This window comes from Magallana gigas, chromosome 9 (assembly GCF_963853765.1).
Source record: "Magallana gigas chromosome 9, xbMagGiga1.1, whole genome shotgun sequence".
Lineage (NCBI taxonomy): Eukaryota > Metazoa > Mollusca > Bivalvia > Ostreida > Ostreidae > Magallana > Magallana gigas.
This window is the reverse complement of record NC_088861.1, coordinates 33,240,848-33,259,694: the sequence shown is the minus strand read 5'-3', so window position 1 is coordinate 33,259,694 and position 18,847 is coordinate 33,240,848. Positions and strand designations below refer to the sequence as shown.

At 30.9% G+C, this 18,847-nt stretch overlaps 1 protein-coding gene across 3 annotated transcripts; it reads right to left on the bottom strand.

The window, feature by feature from the left end:
• Positions 1-362: 362 nt before the first annotated feature.
• LOC117690809 (uncharacterized) lies at positions 363-18,633 on the bottom strand. Of its 3 annotated transcripts, none has more exons than XM_066071788.1 (8): positions 15,410-15,649; positions 12,852-13,030; positions 10,554-10,752; positions 6,671-6,778; positions 6,210-6,420; positions 4,535-4,635; positions 1,189-1,248; positions 363-1,092 (listed from the first exon to the last, which is right to left on the bottom strand). In XM_066071788.1, the coding sequence occupies exons 2-8, from the start codon at positions 12,975-12,977 to the stop codon at positions 995-997; spliced, it is 903 nt and encodes a 300-aa protein (XP_065927860.1). In that variant the 5' UTR covers positions 12,978-13,030; positions 15,410-15,649; the 3' UTR covers positions 363-994. The 3 variants fall into 3 exon arrangements, with proteins under 3 accessions (XP_065927860.1, XP_034331409.1, XP_065927859.1); XM_034475518.2 differs by lacking the exon at positions 15,410-15,649 and adding an exon at positions 18,389-18,633 and having other exon boundaries at positions 367-1,092; positions 4,535-4,638; XM_066071787.1 differs by having other exon boundaries at positions 367-1,092; positions 4,535-4,638; positions 15,410-15,648.
• Positions 18,634-18,847: the final 214 nt, after the last annotated feature.

Sequence of the window (18,847 nt, the reverse complement as noted above, 5' to 3'; positions counted from 1 at the left end):
CTTACAGTACCTACTGTATTTAAATGATTTTTTGCGATTTACGTAAGAATGACCATAGATTCAACACGGGAAATTACATAACCAATTGAACGGGCTACACTTTTTGTCGCGGACGGCTGATTCAAACCTGATCAATGTAGAACCTAAATTATCGTAAGAGATATATCTTTATAATGTTCTGGTTTGCCCTGCATTTTGGGAAACCCGAGAAAAATATATAAACACATACTACAACTAAAACCGTACCCTTTCAAATGAATACAAATGTTAAGTTATAACTTCAAATCTTTTCAGAAACTTTGTCAACATTTATTGAAAGCTTTGAAATTGAAAAAAAAAATTGTTAATTCCTTATGATATGTTATATGCCCTATGTATATTGACATATATATTCTATAGTATACATTGTTAGCCCATCTGATTAGTATATAATGTAGAATTTTCAGCCATTCTTCTGTTTATTGCTTGTATTATATACACATGAGCCGGGTGGCTCTGTTGGTGAATAGAGAAAAATAACAATTGGTATAGATTCTTCTGTTGATTTGCTTGTCATAAGGTAAAACATGAACTAATTGCTAAAACTTACAAGAACTTACAAGAACGAAAAGTAAAAAAATAAATTCAGTGAAACCATGCGTTTTTGTTGGAATAAATAAACAGAGAAAATGTTCAAATCAAATTTGGGTCTAAGTTATTTTTCTTTTAATGACGTTCAATGCCATAACAGGTCGCTAGTTAAATTTTTTTTTTAAGATTTCGAATGATTTTATAAGTTTAAAATGTTATTAAAAGACTGTGTAACTTGCTAAAACTACTGACATGTCCTGTGTTCTGCAACAAATGTCTCATTTGTTTTGTACTAAGGAATTAAAAACGAATTTGAACAACAAGCAACATTCTTTTTTGTTCTTTTTAATTTCGAAATTTTATTTTCCATTCTTTTTATTTGCTTTTTTGATACCACCTTTATAGGTGAGAGAAGTAGAGCAAATTAAGCGTTGATTATATCTGGATTTCCATTTAAAATCAAAGGTTCAATGATACAAATAGACTTTTTTTCATCTCCATATCTATTAGACAGCATGCATCCTGCAAAGAGTAACAATAACATTTTATTATACAAAAACAAGTGGACGAGTGACAATGACTCGGGATAAAGGTTATCGGTATGATTATTATAATTACCTGTTTGATTGTTTTCCCTCTGGATCTCGTTAGCTTTTCCTATACAAAACTTTTTGTTACCTGTAATATTTATTCAAATACATTCAAAGTATTTAATGACAAAACAAATAAATACATAAGTACGTTAAAACCTTGAATTCAATCAAACAATCAAACAATTATGTTTTATAATCATTTCTGTTTTGAAATTTCCACCCGATGAAGACCTCTCTCTAAATTGACATCAAAGCAGTCAGTACTTTGAAAAAAAAATGGGTTTTCAGAGTTGTTACCATTACATTTTAAGAAATTTTGCCCGTCACCTAGAACATGTTCTTTGACATTGGTTTTCGATCTTCTTTATATCTGTGTATTGTTGAAACCACATTGTGGCTCCTATAGGTCAGTTTAAAGAAAAAAAAAACAATATTTGTTCAAGCTTATTTATTTTGAAATGTTTAAAAGTTTGTCGTCCACAGTGGATTTCAATCCTAACTAATTGACTTTTTAATATTATCTAACTTAATAGTTTTCCAAAGTACATGGAACTTTACTTTAGTCTGTCATATAAAAAAATGTAATCGCCATATTAGTTTTCGATTTCTACTGCAACGGTCATCACTACATCACTTTACTTCCTAATCGAAATCTGATGGCACTATTCACCACATTCGGAAATCTCATTCACCTGAACATGTGACATTGGACGGAGAAGTTTTAAAATCGCTTTCTGTCATAGGGGAAATAAAGGTTTTCTGTATATCCGCCAACAATTAAAATCTAATTTGCTAAATTGTAAAATAAAACCCACTTTACTTGAACGTTTAATCGGTAGGGTGATTCTGGAAATACAAACGTTACACCCAAACACTTCAAAACTAATTCCTGACTATTTACAATTATGTTTATCACGAGATAGATTGGAATAGATTCACCAGAAATAAGCACTAAGGCGCAAGTGTCATATGTCATCGGATTTAATATGGTAAACAAGGAATTAGAACTTACAGAAAATTATATGTACTAAGGAAAATGTACAGTACGAATTTTGTTTGAAAATAGATAAACTTGAAATATGACAACCACTGTTTTGGTATAGACTACCCAATTAAAGACAAAATTCAACTGAAATTTCAAAAATCTTCGAACATTGTAAATAAAGAGGTTTTTTTGTGTCGTATATATCACCGCTAATGCGCAAATCAAACACTTCAGGAAACGAAGGTTGTTTCAAAAACTGATTTAAAAAACAAGTTGATATTTTCTTGGGTTTACTTTTGCTGATTGAATGTAGTGCAGCTGCGGAGTCTATACTGATAACACAGACGTTCTTCATTCCGCATGAACCACACAGTATTCGATGTGGTCGAAAAGTAAGGCAGTGTTATCTGTTTAAAGTAATGCAGATACTTTGGCAATTTAAAAAAAAATTGTACCCTTTATAGTGTAGATTAGTCTATATTTCTTTGTTACATTTTTAACTCTCCTATGCTTAAAGCTCCAGTGACCTTTTCTGATCACTTTTTGTCTGGCGTCCATCTGTCTGCTCTTCTGTTCGTCATCTGCCTGTCTGTAAACTTTATTTATGATTTTAATGCTTACAATGCTTCAGTAAGGCATTTTAAATAGGTAACTAACATTTGTTGAGTGACAAGCAAGTTCAGTGCTTACTGTTCGTTGTTATGTAACCATAGCCTTTTTCTACGTTTTGAATGTTGAAATGAAAATTCCAGTTTAAGACCTAAAATGAATGTGTTAATCGTTGGGAATAGCTTTTTTGTGCTTAAAATAAATAATATGACAGACAAATTATCTTGAAAAAAGATTTTTACAGGTATATTGAACCTATGTAGGCAAGAGCTTTGCTTACATCACCTTTGTGGGCAAGAGCTTTGTTTACATCACGAAGAATTACAGTGCCGATTACACCTTACCACCAACTAAACCCGGGGTTTACATTTTGTGTTTACTTGGAATAAACTCTGGGTTTGCTTTTTAAATATTTGGGTTAATTCGGGGTTTACTTTAGGTTTACTTTGAAATTGCTTTTGAGGTCAACTGTACAAACTGAAGTGTGATGCAAACTTGTCAGTTATCTCACCAATCTTCTGCCTGTAATTCCTGCTCCTTTTATATTTCGTATATACATTACAGAGAGCGTCTAGGTGAACATCATCTGGTAAGGAAGATTAAAGTTATTTTCAAATCATGATCCTCAAGGGTGGGGTTGGATGAAATAGGGGTGGGGGAACGATTGCGTAGGAATGCAGAGAGCAAAAAAAAAAGATATTCTTAAAAACCAATCTGGCAGAACATCTAACTTGTGTGAAGCAACTCTGGGAAGGTTGTATACAATTTGAGATAGGGTAGATTCAAGTCTCTTTAAATCATGATTCTCGAGGGGGGGGGGGGGGAGGGGTGGGGGTGTTCAATCAGTTGTTTAAGATGTTTTTGAGAATTGCAATGCTCAGTATGTGATATGACTATAAAAAATGTTACCAAAGGGACTCGAGGTTTAAGATAAGAATATCTGATTTTTTTTTACAATCCTTTTAATGCGGTATACAGGATGTATTTCAATACATTGCCCATATATTAGGTATATAACTCCCTTTGGCTAGTTCTGTTATGGTTATTGTTGCTCAGGTTAGCAATGTGGCCCAAAATACTCTTTTTTTCAAACATATATGTATACATGTAACTACAAAGAAGTATCCATGCATTAAAAAGTCAGTAATACCTGAATGCCGAGCTTGAAAAGCACCTGAACCAACAGAAGTAAAGGAACGATCTAACTTATTTTTTGCGACTTATTACCGATCAGGTGAGCTTTTAGCTTATATGTTTGGTAAAAATTAAAAGTATATATTTTCTTTTAATGAATAAACTTTAGTCCACAGTAGAGCTCCTCCATGGGTTCATGTTAAAACATCATTACGTTAATCTTACAAAACACAACTTATGTTTGACCGGGACGGTTCTGGAGAAGGAAATGCTTATATTTCAAACGTTTACGACACCCCCTCCCTACACCCCTACACCCCCTACACCCCCCCCCCCCTTGCAAAAAAAAAAACAACCAAACAAAAAACCCCACAAATACAAAACGAAGACATGTAGATTTCCATGAAAAAGAAAAAAAAAGTTTATATGTAATACGTCTTTTAATAGGTAACTGTTAATTTAATCATGTTTGGTTTTAATATACATATATGTATATACTATTGATAGTTCATTTAAAATGCATATAGAGTTATTGAACCTTTTGATTAATTTTACACTTTTTAATGAAAGTTTTAAAGCTGATGCTAGTTTTGCAAAAGTACGATTTTTTTTCCAAAAGTGAATATCAAAGTAAAGTACTTACGACTCTTGAAGACAAAAAAAGCTAGACTGCTTATACAAATCAATACAGCAATTGCATAAATTAATGCAATTATGCGCACATGAAATGAGTTTTCTTCCTCGCTGCTGAAAAAAAAGAATATTTCATAGAAAAAAATAAAATAACGTTTAAACTTAACAAGATTAAGAAAGAGTAATTAAATCTGAACAGCTTGAAACGTCTTATATATCTTGTTTTTGTAAAATCGATCATCCTGTTAACTTAAGTTGCTTTTTGAATCAAACATTTCATCATGTCAGGATACCGAAAGACGAATATGGCCACATAAAAAAATATTTTTATCTCGTAATTACCAGAAAAGATCTCGGTATTACGAATTAAGTATCTCATTATTACGAGTAAAAATCCAGTAAAAACTAGAAAAGATCTCGTAATTACGAGAAATAGTCTCGTTATTACGAGAAAAAATCTCGTTATTACGAGAAAGGATCTCGTTATTACGAAGAAAATTCTATATAAACTGGTGCATTTTAATGTTCTATTCTCTTTATGTAAAGTGCATGAGCTACTGCAATGTCTTTTATTATACACGCACTTAGCATAATCATCATTAGAAAGCATACACCAAATTTGATATTCAATCGGACCAAGCAGTTTTAAAGAAATTTCGGAAGAAAGAGCAAAGCAGATTGATTAATTTGATTGATCTATTTATTAATAAGAAGGATACATGTAATTAGTTTTAGACTCCAAAATGTTAATGTACAAAATCAATTATTTCTAATATCCATATAGAAGTGTATAAACATATAAATCAATTTGGGTAAATCCGGCAAATCCATGACTGAAACTATATTCTATTTATCTATATTCCATGTATTCATTTAAGATCAAATGTCCGATCATTTTATGTACAAACTAATAAATAATGGCTGTTGTTTTTGTAAAAAATAATCAAAATTGACTAAAGGTTTCTGGAAAAGAAAAATATAGACTGAAAGGGTGAACCAGTAGACTTGGAGGTCTTTTCAGAAACGCAATGTTTCATATAAATATGTTCTCTTATTAACGAGAACATTAGCTCGTATTAACGAGATCTTTTCTTGTAATAACGAGAAAATTAACTCATAATAACGAGATATTTAACTCTTAAAAAACTAACTAATTAACTCGATATATTTTCTTGTTATTATATGATGATTCACTCGTAATAAAGAGATCGTTTTTATTAATAATGAGAAAATTAACTCGTTATAACGAGAAAAATTAAGTCGCAATAACGATTAAATTAAATTGTAATTACGAGATTTTTTTCTCGTTATTACGAGACTTCTGTTGCAATAACGAGACCTTTTCTCGTAATAACGAGGCCTTTTCTCGTATTAACGAGTTAATTAAGTTGCTATAACGAAATCTTTCTCTTTATTACGAGATTTTTCTTGTAATAGTGAGATAATTAACCCGTAATAACGGAAACTTTTTTTTTTATTACGAGATAATTTTTTCATGTTGCCCTATTCGTCTTTCGTACAGAATATCCAGGCCAAAAAAACCGGGTAAATTTTATCAAAGCTGTGCATGTCTACATCAGATAATTCACCAAAAACAAAACAGAACAAAAACCTATCAATAAACCAAACAAATATCGGTAAATCATGTCAAAAACAGCAGAATATTATTTATTTAAAAAAAGTACCTTGCTGGTTGATTTTCAGTTACAAATATATCCTTGCTTTTTGTTTTCGTTTCGGAACAACCTTCTTCAACACCACGCTTGCATCGTGTACTGTTACTATTACAACATAGACTTCTTGATGTTTCAGTTGAGTTCATTTTGGGTTGAGATTCAGTATTGTCAGTTACAATATTTGGAGTTCTCATGGCTTCCATTTTAACACAGGCAGGATCTAAATATCAACAAATATATATATATATATATATATATATATATATATATATATATATATATATATATATATATATATATATATATATATATATAGATCAAGATATATATATAGATAAAGATAGATATATATATATATATATATATATATATATATATATATATATAAATATATATATATATATATATATATATATATATATATATATATATATATATATAATATCAAGACAGCAATAACCAAACCGTACAATTCACAAAGTCAGCCGATTGATACTTGAAAGGACATTCTGGGCATGGTCTGCTGAAATCTTCTACGACTCGTCCTATTCCTTTGTCAAATACAGCACAGTAATTGCCTTAAATATAAGCAAAACAGAAATAAAATGCATATTATACATGTATTCCATTATTTAGACTTTAGAAATAGAATCTTCTGGTTAAGATTTAATTATGAATAATTTATATTAGCTTTCCCGAACCGAAGATTCATATGATCTTTTCTTTTCATATGTTGTTTGTTATCCGTCTGTCTGTCCGTCCGTCTAATTGTCTCTAAACTTTTCACTTTTTCTGGCATTTTCTCTGGAATTACTGCTGAAAAAAAACCAAACTTGGTATAAAGCATCTGTATAGGAAGAAAATATTCAATTGTTGAAAGACAGGCCGTAATCCTTTTTAAAATGGAGTTTATTACGAAACAGTGAAACTAGGGTATGTATCTAAAAAATCCCTCTCAAGAGACACATTACCAGAAATGCTACAGTAATTACAAAGCTTGTGTAGTAATTTCATGCAAATCTTTTCCAATTTTATGTTATGCTAATGATATGTTATGATATTTTTATGCAATGCTATAAGATTTGTATGCTATGCTATGAAAAATTGAAATGAATGGGTTATGCAATGCTATGCTTCGTTATATATAGTATGCTTTGAGATTAAGCAAAAACCCTTCATACACAGAAGAGTTCCAAACATTTCGAAATAAAATAATAAGAAGCCAAAGTTTACCTTTAATCATCAATATGAACATTTTTTTTTTTAAATAAAAGCATTTAAAATAGAGGTATGTTATGCTCTGCTATGCCATTATTTGACGAATAAAAATCTATCAAAGTGTATTCTATAGTATGATATTTTAATTTTATGGTATGAGATTCCAATGATATGCTTTTGTAAAACATATGCTTGAACTGACTGCATAAAATTATCAAAGAATCCAAATTGTTGAAAACGTGAGCCTGAAAAAACACCGAGGCCAAAAAAGAGTCAAACAAAAATTTGTAACCCCTAGGCCAACACTAGGGCGCCCGAACGTGAACAAATTCAAAAAAGAAAGAAATAAGGAAAATATTTCTATCCACTAACTACAATGCTACATGTACAATGCATAGACCTATCAAGCAAGCATTATCATTTAGTGTAGATTATAGATTCTTTAACCATGACCTCCACCAAAACTTGAACCTAAAGATCACATTTCACATTGTAAAATTAATTATAGTCCATTTAACAATATTGTTATCTTTAATACACGAGGGTCTAGGAGAAAAAGGGTTGATTTGTTAATGTATCTTGGATCTTAGGATAAGAAAGTACTAATCTTCTTTTTTACAGTGTATGTATCGTTGAATGTATTGTACGATCTTCAAATATATGATAATTTTACAATATTTAAATATTTTGAAATAGAATGATAAAAAAAACTATAGTTCAGGTTAGCGGTGTGGCCCAGAGGCCAATTAGATTATTTTTTCCTATGTGTTACGATACAGCATAACCTGGGAAAGTTAAACTTTTACAGCAAAGCTGCAAAGTATAACATACAGACACGCGGGCTAGTTTGATGTGTACACGCATTTGGGGTATTTCAAATCACCACGCGTTTACCTTTTCTTGGAATTTTAAGTATTGCTATGCAATGTACGAAACATTTAAGAAGTAAGTTATAACTTTTGGATGTATATCGGGTTGGTCACGTGATACCTTATTTCTTATATTTACATTTGTTTCAAATTAGTGCAATAACAATGCTCCATACCTTCTCTTTTTTGTGACGACCTAGAAAGCCGCTTCAATTACAACGACGTAACAAAAAATAGTTCAACAATGTTGCAAATATTCGATTATCATGATGAATAAATATGACACTACATTTGACAGGACATCACTTTAAAGTTATACGGAATACCTTTTTTTTTTATTTACGACACTTTAACATACTTAATCGAAACATAGTCATTAATACAAGTTATGTGTTTATAAACGTCATGATACAAATAGGTTTTGATGTCGTAAATACAATGCACCTTTGGAGGATATTTAATTCTCATTTTATATTAATTTTTGTAGACGATATTAAACTATTTGCCACATGATAACATCTCAACCAATAAAGATACTATTGCAAACGTAAGAGTATATTTATATTCCTTTGTTAGAAAGAGGCAAGATAACTGCACTACGTTGTTTTTTTTTAATGAAATTATTGATGAAACAAATCATAACATAGTTGAATATAAAAAAGGCCATTTATTCGAATACATGACAAAACTGTAACAAACTGTAAATATTGAGGGGAATAGACGAGACTAGAAAACATCGATACATTATCAATATATTAGGCAACATATGATGTGGAATCAGACCGCTACAAAAAAAAAACACCCCAAAAAAGTTTGGCTATGATATTCCAATCATCACCAAGGGGTTGGATTTACAACAACATATAAAAACGCAAACGCCTATACAAATTAGGTAAAGTAAAATGAACAACATAAGATGGAAAAAAGGGTGGATGGGTTTTTTTCCGAATAGCCTCTCAGCAAATTGAGCTTGGCTTCGTCTCTAATTTACAAACAGATAATGAAATCACGTGACCTGAGAAACCACACTGATTTGTAGAATGTGTTTTATTCACATAATAAATTTTAAAATAGAACATTGACCCAGTGACAAACACGTAAGAAACGTTTGAAGCCTTTCTAATAACTAGTAGCCAAATTTTTTGGCAAAACGCATGACAGTTAGATTTAGCAAATAAGACCCTACATAGCTCTTGTTAAACCGAACACTTGTCAGTAAAACATTTCAGACGAACAGAATCAGAAATAAGAACGCAGAAATAAAAAAGACACACATAAAATACATTTACATGTCACATAAAGGATATTATCATTTGTCAATAATAATATATAATTATTACATGTATATTATAAAAGAATGTAACAAAGAACGGTATAACCATGTGATGTTTAAAAATATCAGATGTAAACTTACACTGACCAACATGCCATACTTTCTACGTTTTCTTTTAGGTTAGGACTTCAATTTAGTGCTTACATCGAATTTAATTGATCTTCGGTCAACAGCCGGTAAACAGTGCACTGTAGCTATAACCTTGCTATTGCTTACACAATGAGCCCGGCTAAACAAGCGAATTCGTTCAAATTATTAGTTGTATTAGAAACGTGGCAAACAATTTAAAAAAAAAAAATGAAGTATTTTTTATTACTTTACTGTTTAAGTATTTTAAGAGTAAATATGCGTCCCTCTCCCCTTGCTACAGTTAGTGATAAATGCGATAGGGTTAGCCAATTATTATATAAAAAAAACGTTCAAATGTGTCGAATATTATTGAATTCAAAACTGCACATATCTATATACTTTTACGACCGACTTTTCAGCTTTTATACTAATTTTAGATGTAATAAATGTATACTTTGACCTACGTTTGATGTCTTAAGCTTCAGTGACCAAGACTAACAAAATCCCAACAAGATCATCAATATGACATAATGATAATTTGTTTAAGTTTATCATTTATACCGCCGGGTATATCATTTTAATATAAAAACAGTTGCATCTCTAATGTGCTTTGTTTTAGTTAAGGGTACGATTAATATTTCCCGCAAGATTTTATCAAGACAGTTAGATAGTAGACATTAACAGTTTTCCGTTTACATAAATCAAATATAATGTAACTAAGAAGAAAGCTTCGTACTGTATTTCTCTTTTTTAATTGTTTTCACTCGATCTGTTTGTTGCCATAATGCTACGTCCTGTACATTGTAGATGGGGTATAATATTAAGATAGCTTGATTTACTTGTTCTATAAAAATACATACATACCTTTTATTACACGTCTTGGTGCACATACTTCTACAATTCCATCTTTAGATCTAACACAGTGATAAACTAATGGTTCTTCATTGCATCTTGGGAAGCTATCACACTTCTTTTCGCGTGTTCGCTCTTCAAAAATTGTTAGGTTTTTTGGAAAAGCTTGCACTGTAACTGCAGTTTTTCTTGTCTCATAGCATATATCATCCTGGTAGCAAATAAAAAGGCAATGATAAAATAACAAAGTTTTATCTAAAAAAAAACACAATGAAAAATAATTCAACACGGCATAGGAAATAATAAACTTGTATTTTTCAAGTGAACATTGTATATGCATGTGCATAACTTTTTGTTTATGTTTTAATATTTCATTAAGATCTGAGTTATTCTTATCTTAGAAATAAAATACCCTACATTGAAGAAAAGAACTGATTACTATTCAGAAGAAGTGCACATTTTTATCCATGTTAAAATTTCAGCAAATAAAACAATATGCAAATAATGATATTCCTATTGACTATTCACCGACAGCGGACGACCTATCTCCTTTATGTACAATTTAAAGACCGACTACACAAAAATGTTTACAAACAACAAACTATGTATTGCCGACAAATAAGGTTTGCATTGTAAAAAAAACACATGTTAAAGACTATAATACTCTGTCCGAGTTTTTGCTTCCACCACTTTTCGCTTGATATTTCGATAATAATAAATACGTTTGTGCTCAAACTACGTTCATCAACTAATATGAAAAATGTCCAGATTACTGTGGAATCATTAGATTTCGTGGTGGCTCAATTTTCGTGGATTTCGTGGCTACCTCTCATCCACGAATTAACATCCTCCACGAATAATATATAAGGGTTATAAAGTCATATTTCGTTTTGTAGGTATAAGAAAATACACGAAATTACGTCCCCACTAACCTATAAAATATCAAGAATCCACGAAAATTGGCCCCCGCGAAAATTGATGATTCCACAGTATCTGTTTTGAAACGCCCCCTCTACCACTTCAAGTTTCAATACACATGCAAACATTGAAAGTCTACGGAGATTTTGCATTGCATCAGCCATTAATAAGCCCGGATGATAACGTTGAAAAATTGCGCGAGGTCTACCGATTACTTCCAAATGGAGAAAAGATGTAAACATTTCCCATTATAAATCTCTTATGAAATTTGTTTTTATTCCTGTAAACTTTTATAAGTGAAAAGGGATAATTTATCAATGAAGATATCTTAGATATTTTCCATTTTGTCGATTTCAACTGTACCTCTTTCACAGGTGTGTGTATTTTTATTAAATCATCAAAAAGTGATGAAATCAATAACTTGGGACAGACTCTATTATAAAAGACTAATAAGACTTTAGTATAATGTCGCGACTACTGAGTAACAACTATTTTTTTTTGCTTCTCGGAAAAATGGGTACATGTCTTGAAAATCAATAAATAGCTGATGCACTTGGCATCTCGACAACACCAACGGAAATCAGAAGTTTGCTCCCCCCCCCCTTTCAGAGACATCATCGAGAGAAACTGTTATCCTTTTATAGGAAGTGTGTGTGTGTGTGTGTGTGTGTGTGTGTGTGTGTGTGTGTGTGTGTGTGTGTGTGTGTGTGTGTGTGTGTGTGTGTGTGTGTGTGTCTGTCTGTGTGTGTGTCTGTGTGTGTGTCTGTGTGTCTGTGTGTTTTCCACTACACTAAATGTGTGCTTATTTGTTGGTGTTGCAGAGTATGATCATGTTACCTTATTTTGAGTCTATCTATATTGCGTCTGACATTAAATAATAAAAAAACATAATTGTGCATTTGTTGTACCTATTAAAAACTGCAAAAAACATATTTAATTACTGTGTAGCAGTCTATACCTAACATTCCATATTACATTGTAAGTATAAGCGTTCAATGAACCTTATTTATTTGTGCATAAATTTATACATTATACATTCCATTCCAACAAAGAGAAAACATTTTTAGCTGAGCAGCTAATAATACTATGACATATTAAACAGATTTTTCAATTTTTGCATAATGATCGACTTGATGACATTACCCGATGTCGTATACGTTGAATGAAAATGTGTACCAACATAATTGTATTTGTCAATAAAACTCAGAAAATAGATGATACATCTATACATGTATGAAACTATGAAATCCATATTGTTAAGCTATTAAACATATACCAGGATTTGAGACCGCTTACAACTGCATTTATAGTATGTTGATTTATTTGAAAATTTTGTTCGTTATTTATGGCTAATTGTCTGTTCACAGTTTAAAACATAGAAAAGCTTTTCACCTTGGTTAATCTTTTCAATCGATGAACGTTCATTGTCCTTGCTGTCTGTGCATTAATAAACAACACCAAAAAGAGGACTAAAGAACACCTGGCACCTGACATCCGATTGGATGTTTCTAGCGTCATCTGAAATATTTTGGAGACGCCGTCATCAGAGGTACTTCAGGGTACGTGGAGTACTAAAATTATTGAAAAAGGAAACAAACAATTCATAAAACAATACACTGGATTACATCTAAACACATTTTACTAAATCATAATTTCTTGCAAAATAGCGCTTTTAAATAATGAAAGTAAAATTCAACAGGGTAATAATTTATTAAATTGTAAGCATTGGAAGCTTTATGGATGTCGTCGGTCCTAAAACAGCAGGTCGTGCAGATAAATTGAATATCGCGCGTTAAAGAGGTTCGCTCCTTAGATTGTTAGTACCAATTTTTGGATCACATAGTGATTCTAGTAGTATATCCATATTCATAATGTTCTAAAAACATATTTAAACACTATTTTGATATTTCTATTGATATATTTTGGCATAATTAGCTTATATTTCATAAAAATTAATAACAATAATTCCAATTTTAGCTTATTTCATGCTATATCTCAATTTTTTTAGGAAGTGATCCCTACTTGTTTTACTTTTAAATGATACATTGAATGCATGTCTATTTGTATGCAATGTTTTAGAAAGATGACATTACTATAATGTTTTTTTTTGCGTTATAATTTGATAAATCCAAAATTTTGTAACATCTGTTGGTGTGTTTATAATGTACTGGCCTTTAAAACCACCAGTAAAGGAAACATTTTTAAACTTTGACTATGATTTTATTGGGAGTTGATTTTAATCAACTCTCCAATGCAGTTACTCAGACAAACCGAAAGTGAAACAGTGTTTGGACCTCAGCACAAATCTTTGCTGCTGACAAGACTTAGTTCTTGAAAATAATTGATAAATTCAATGTAAGGAATCATTCTTTGAATATATTGGGATATAATTTCGGTTGGGCGTGGTTAAATATAAAGTTCTTCGTGGTGTATTAGATTTGACTATGCCCCGACCGAAATTATTATCTCACAATACTCAAAGAAAGAATGATTTCTTACTCCATAAGAAATATTTTAAAATGTCATTGCCAGGAAAGGTCGAGCAAACTCTTTTTTTGCTAATGAATGAGTTACCAATTACTTATCAGTATTAAGTACATATCAAATGTTTTATGTAAGTTTGAACTTTTTTTTTTTAAATCGTACATTCAAAAATAAATCTAAACGTGTAGTGGCCTGTTGTGTTTACTTGTGCCCATACACCGTGATCGGGTTTGGCGTGTTATAGAAAAATGAAATTTGTCATGATTTAAAAATTAGGATTGTGTCTGATTATGCAATTTACGTTACCCTCCTTTATGCTTTTGCATTTGAATATGGATTAAAATACAAACACCTTCATTTTAGTTAATCACGAAAGTATGTATCTCATGCGGCGTCTAAAAATTAGATCACCGATGTTTCGATAGGTTCCTGTTAACCTGAATAGTTTGGACGTTTTGCGTAGCCATCTTTCAAAAAGTAAATCGTACATATGTAGATACCCAGTATATTAAACCATATCAACATTGAATGATAAAATAGAAAGTAATATTAATATGGTATAACTTTTTTATAGCCGAAATAATTTCTTTTTTTTATACTTTTTTTTATATTAATTCCATAAGACCGATAGGTTTCTTCCTTGTAAACCAATGACCTAGATATGTCAACATTGAGATTATACCTGACATGTACAATGCAATTTACGATGCACCTTGAGTTAAAGCTGCATAATCGTATGCATTGAAATAAACAAGATCACCGCTTGAGTAAATACAAGAACGTCATTGTGAAAGAACAGTAAATAAATGGTTTTGTCGATAATATTTTCCTTACTGAAGTTTCGGTTTCGGTTTCATTTGATTCAAAACCCGGTAAAGTACTGAGAGTGGGTTGTAAACCGCAGCTATTTGTATAGCTTTCATATTACTCTGGGATAACCAACACTTAACTTATTATTGGATTGAAACCTCGGTGAGTTTTTCCTGCTATTAAAACTTTAAATATAATAAGTCTTTGTAAAGAGTCTAAAACGTTTTGTAACAAGTAATATAACAAAACTTGCGTGACTGTAGTACACAATGTGAAACTTAGTTTGTAAGCAACTCAATGTCGTTGAAATTAATGTAAAATCCACAAATATTGCACATACATGCATAACTTGAATCTAATTCAATGAACTTGTGTAAACAATAAATGTAGAATAACCATGTTTTAAGACTTTGAAAGACGCTGTTATTTTCGTCATTTAATTAGAAACCTTCACAATATCATCGTTAACATTTAAGATGTTTCAGTATTAATTCTAAATGATTCACTTATGGATCTGCCAAATTAAACACAATCGAAATGTAATAAATAGGGATATGCGAGAAAAGACGTCTCAAACTAAAAATAATTATACATCGGTTAAATGTTTTGGTTCTCTTACATCTTAACTTTTTTGAAATAACTTACTTGACACTTACCTTAATACCAGTATTATTTCCATTTGACAACGTAACATTTTGTCTTTTTGATAAGACCGTGTTGAAAATTCAAATGAAAAAATAATTTCACAGCGATATTATTCGGCATGTCCTATCAATTTTTGAACATTTTGGTATACATTTTATCCTAACAAAAGTCTATGTATGAAATTTATTATCAATTGAAAGGACCCAGAGCTGTTTGTGTTAAAACTGGTAAACAAGCGGGTTTCACATTCTGTTTGCGTTTTATCTGTATATATTTACAAGGATACCTATGGCAGCTTGCCAAGGTTACACGTAACAAGGTCGTCATACTAAATGAGACAAGGCGATAAAAATGATTTTGATCGTAAATGGACGTCTATTTAAATTCTGCACCCGTATTAAATTCTTCTATAACGTGAAAGGGGACTGCTGCCTGTGTTCCCCCGTGGGCCCGTACCCGAGAGAGAATCGGATAGCCCTGATTGCTGCCAGTGTTTACAAGCGCATACTTCAATCACGGCGATGCACCTAATATATAGAGACAATACACGTATATTACGCAGAAAGAGATGACCGTATCTGTCTGCAACTGAATAGGTACCAACTTAAAAACAAGCAGGGACACGTTGGCATTCAAACAGTATTTTATTTTTAGAATTCTAACAAGGACTATACTTTTGGCCGGATAATGACAAGACATATCACACGGTTTTGCTATTTAAAATTACAATTGACTTATAAACTCAACTAAAATTTCATTAACAATCACAATCATGCAGGATTTTTCAACTATTATTCGATTTAATAATAAGTGATTTAGGTTTTAGAATATGTTTATGACATATAATTAACCAAACAAATCGCATTTTTTAGCTTTTAAAGCAATCAAATTCTGAACAGATTTGAGTGAACAATTCACTTCATGAGGTTGACACCAGAAATATTAGTGATGGCAATCATTCAAAAACCACTTGGATATAAAGATAGGAACCTAAAATGTTAATTTATTTTATTTGTGACCCATGTCACATGCCATTTTTGGAAATATAGGGCCCCAGACAGAAATGATCATTTTCCTGAAATTTATGCTAAATCTAAAAAAATTGAGATATAGCATGAAATAAGCTAGTTTTAGGCCAAAATTGAAATTAATTTGTTCTTGACTTTCATTAAATTTAAGCTAAATATGCCAAAATATATCGATGTAAATATCAAAACATTGTTCAAATATGTGTTTTTAGAATACCAAGAATATATCGCAATACACAAATTATCTATATAGAAGTTTGGTCTGCGCTGCAAATTAGGAAGCTAGGAATAAATGTTACGGTTTAATTACATGTAGTAACTATATTCATTATTTCCCCTTAAATTAAGGAGAACTTTTATGACCTTGACCTGATGTTGCAAGAAGGTCAAATGTAAGTAAGCTGATACATGTACTATAAAAACATTGAAATACTCTATGTAATTATTTTTGTCTATAAAATAGGCTTCAAACTGTGGAGATAACATTAACAAATAATGAAAAAAAAAATAGTACATGTAATCTTGAAATTCTGAGTGTTATACGCTTTAGTTCATTTTAAGAATGTAGGAAAATACTTAAGATAAAGTAATACAAAACAACCATAACCTGAATTACATGTATTTGAATTTTTTTGGTAACACACGCCAAAAATGACTAAGATTTCGATAAGCATTATTCAAAAATCCATTATATCCATAATGTTATATAAATCATACCTTTCAAAACTTAAGACAGAAAAATGAGGTACATCTTATTTTATGCAATGTGACCCTCGTTCATTTTAAAGAGGTGTAACTTGAAATTGTGTTTCTTTCATAGTAAAGACCTAAAATATGAATACAACCATCACCAGTATTTCGATTCTATATCTATAAAATTTCAAGATCTAGACCATGTAGAAAAGACACAGGATAAATATAATGATGTAATCTAAGATTTTTTTTTCAATTCTCACCTCTTTCAAATATACATCAATCTGAATTACTCACGGACATATATCCACGGTCAAATTTTCATTATTTTGATATCTTTCAATGACAGGGTCTTATCAACAATACTGTATATTTTTGTCAAACTTGGCAAGTGCAATTTCGTTTTAAAGGCTGTTAAGTGTTGCCATTTTTCGTCTTAAAAGATAACAAACATTATTTACTACATTTTCTTTCATCAGTAATAACCTAAATTTACCAGTAAGAATTTAGTTCTATGTTCTAAGTAACAAAACATGTATCTTATTAAAATAGCTAGATAAAGATTTGTAATATTTTAAAAAGTAACTTATTCGCACAGCAAATTCTAACAACGACCTGTAGTATTGCATCTAACACCCAACTGAAAGAAAATTCAAATAGTTGATTTGAGGCGACGAGTGCAATATTTGTTAGGTTATTTCTATTAAAAACTTTTATAGATTTCATTTTAAAGAACAAATCTTCAGTCAAATTTTCAAATTAAAATAAATTATGGCAAATTTCAGCTGATTTGTTTGTACTAATTGAAGGGAATTACTTATTACTTAATTTAAATAAATAACCCCTTTTGATTTATTTGTATGATTGAAAAGCTCACGTTAAGTGCATGTGCATGTATTTTGTGCATGTAAGATATGAGTAATTATTGAGAGTTAATATAAATACAAATAAACAGCGTTAATATGCTTGATAAAACAAAGTGTCAAACTAAATTGTAAAACGTTTTAAAAACTTTCAACCGCTTTTGTTTATAAGCACAATTTTTCAACTTTATTTTATGTCTTTCCTACCTATCTCATTTCTTTGCTGGAAAGAGAAAAGAAATTTTGATAGACGGCAATCCTCGGTGTACGAAAAAATATCATTGTTGAACCGATCTTATTAACAAATCATACCTTTTCTTAAAGAGGGTTCTTTTATTTTGACAGAAAACTTCCTAATTAAATGTTAAACACTTTTCTCTTTCAAAAGTTATCATGTAGTACAAACCTTTTGTTGTTTTTTGCTATAAACACTGTTAAAATCACATCCCTTTATTGTAGCAGACTGTCAAATTAAATTTTACACAGCAAAGTCTCTCTCTCGGTAGGAGCGTTCGGTGTATATTAAATTTCGAAGCGAGTAATCGACGTGTCACACAGTAATGATAACTCCTGCCCTCTCTGTCGGCATTTATCGCATATCTAAGGCAGTCGATGATGTGACGGGTTTACATAAATTAAAGATGGCGGCGAAGTGGTGTCATTCCGTTGAGGATATATATTTCTATTATAAAATATAACGTCAGGTGCCTGTGAATCAGTAGTATATTTATAACACGGTGTAGACAGGCTCACCATTAGAGTTTTAAATTGCATATTTGTCCTTGAACATAAACAATAAACTTAATCAGTACCTTATGAACATCAAATCACAATAGTCAGAAATAAATTGGCTACGGGTAGCCAG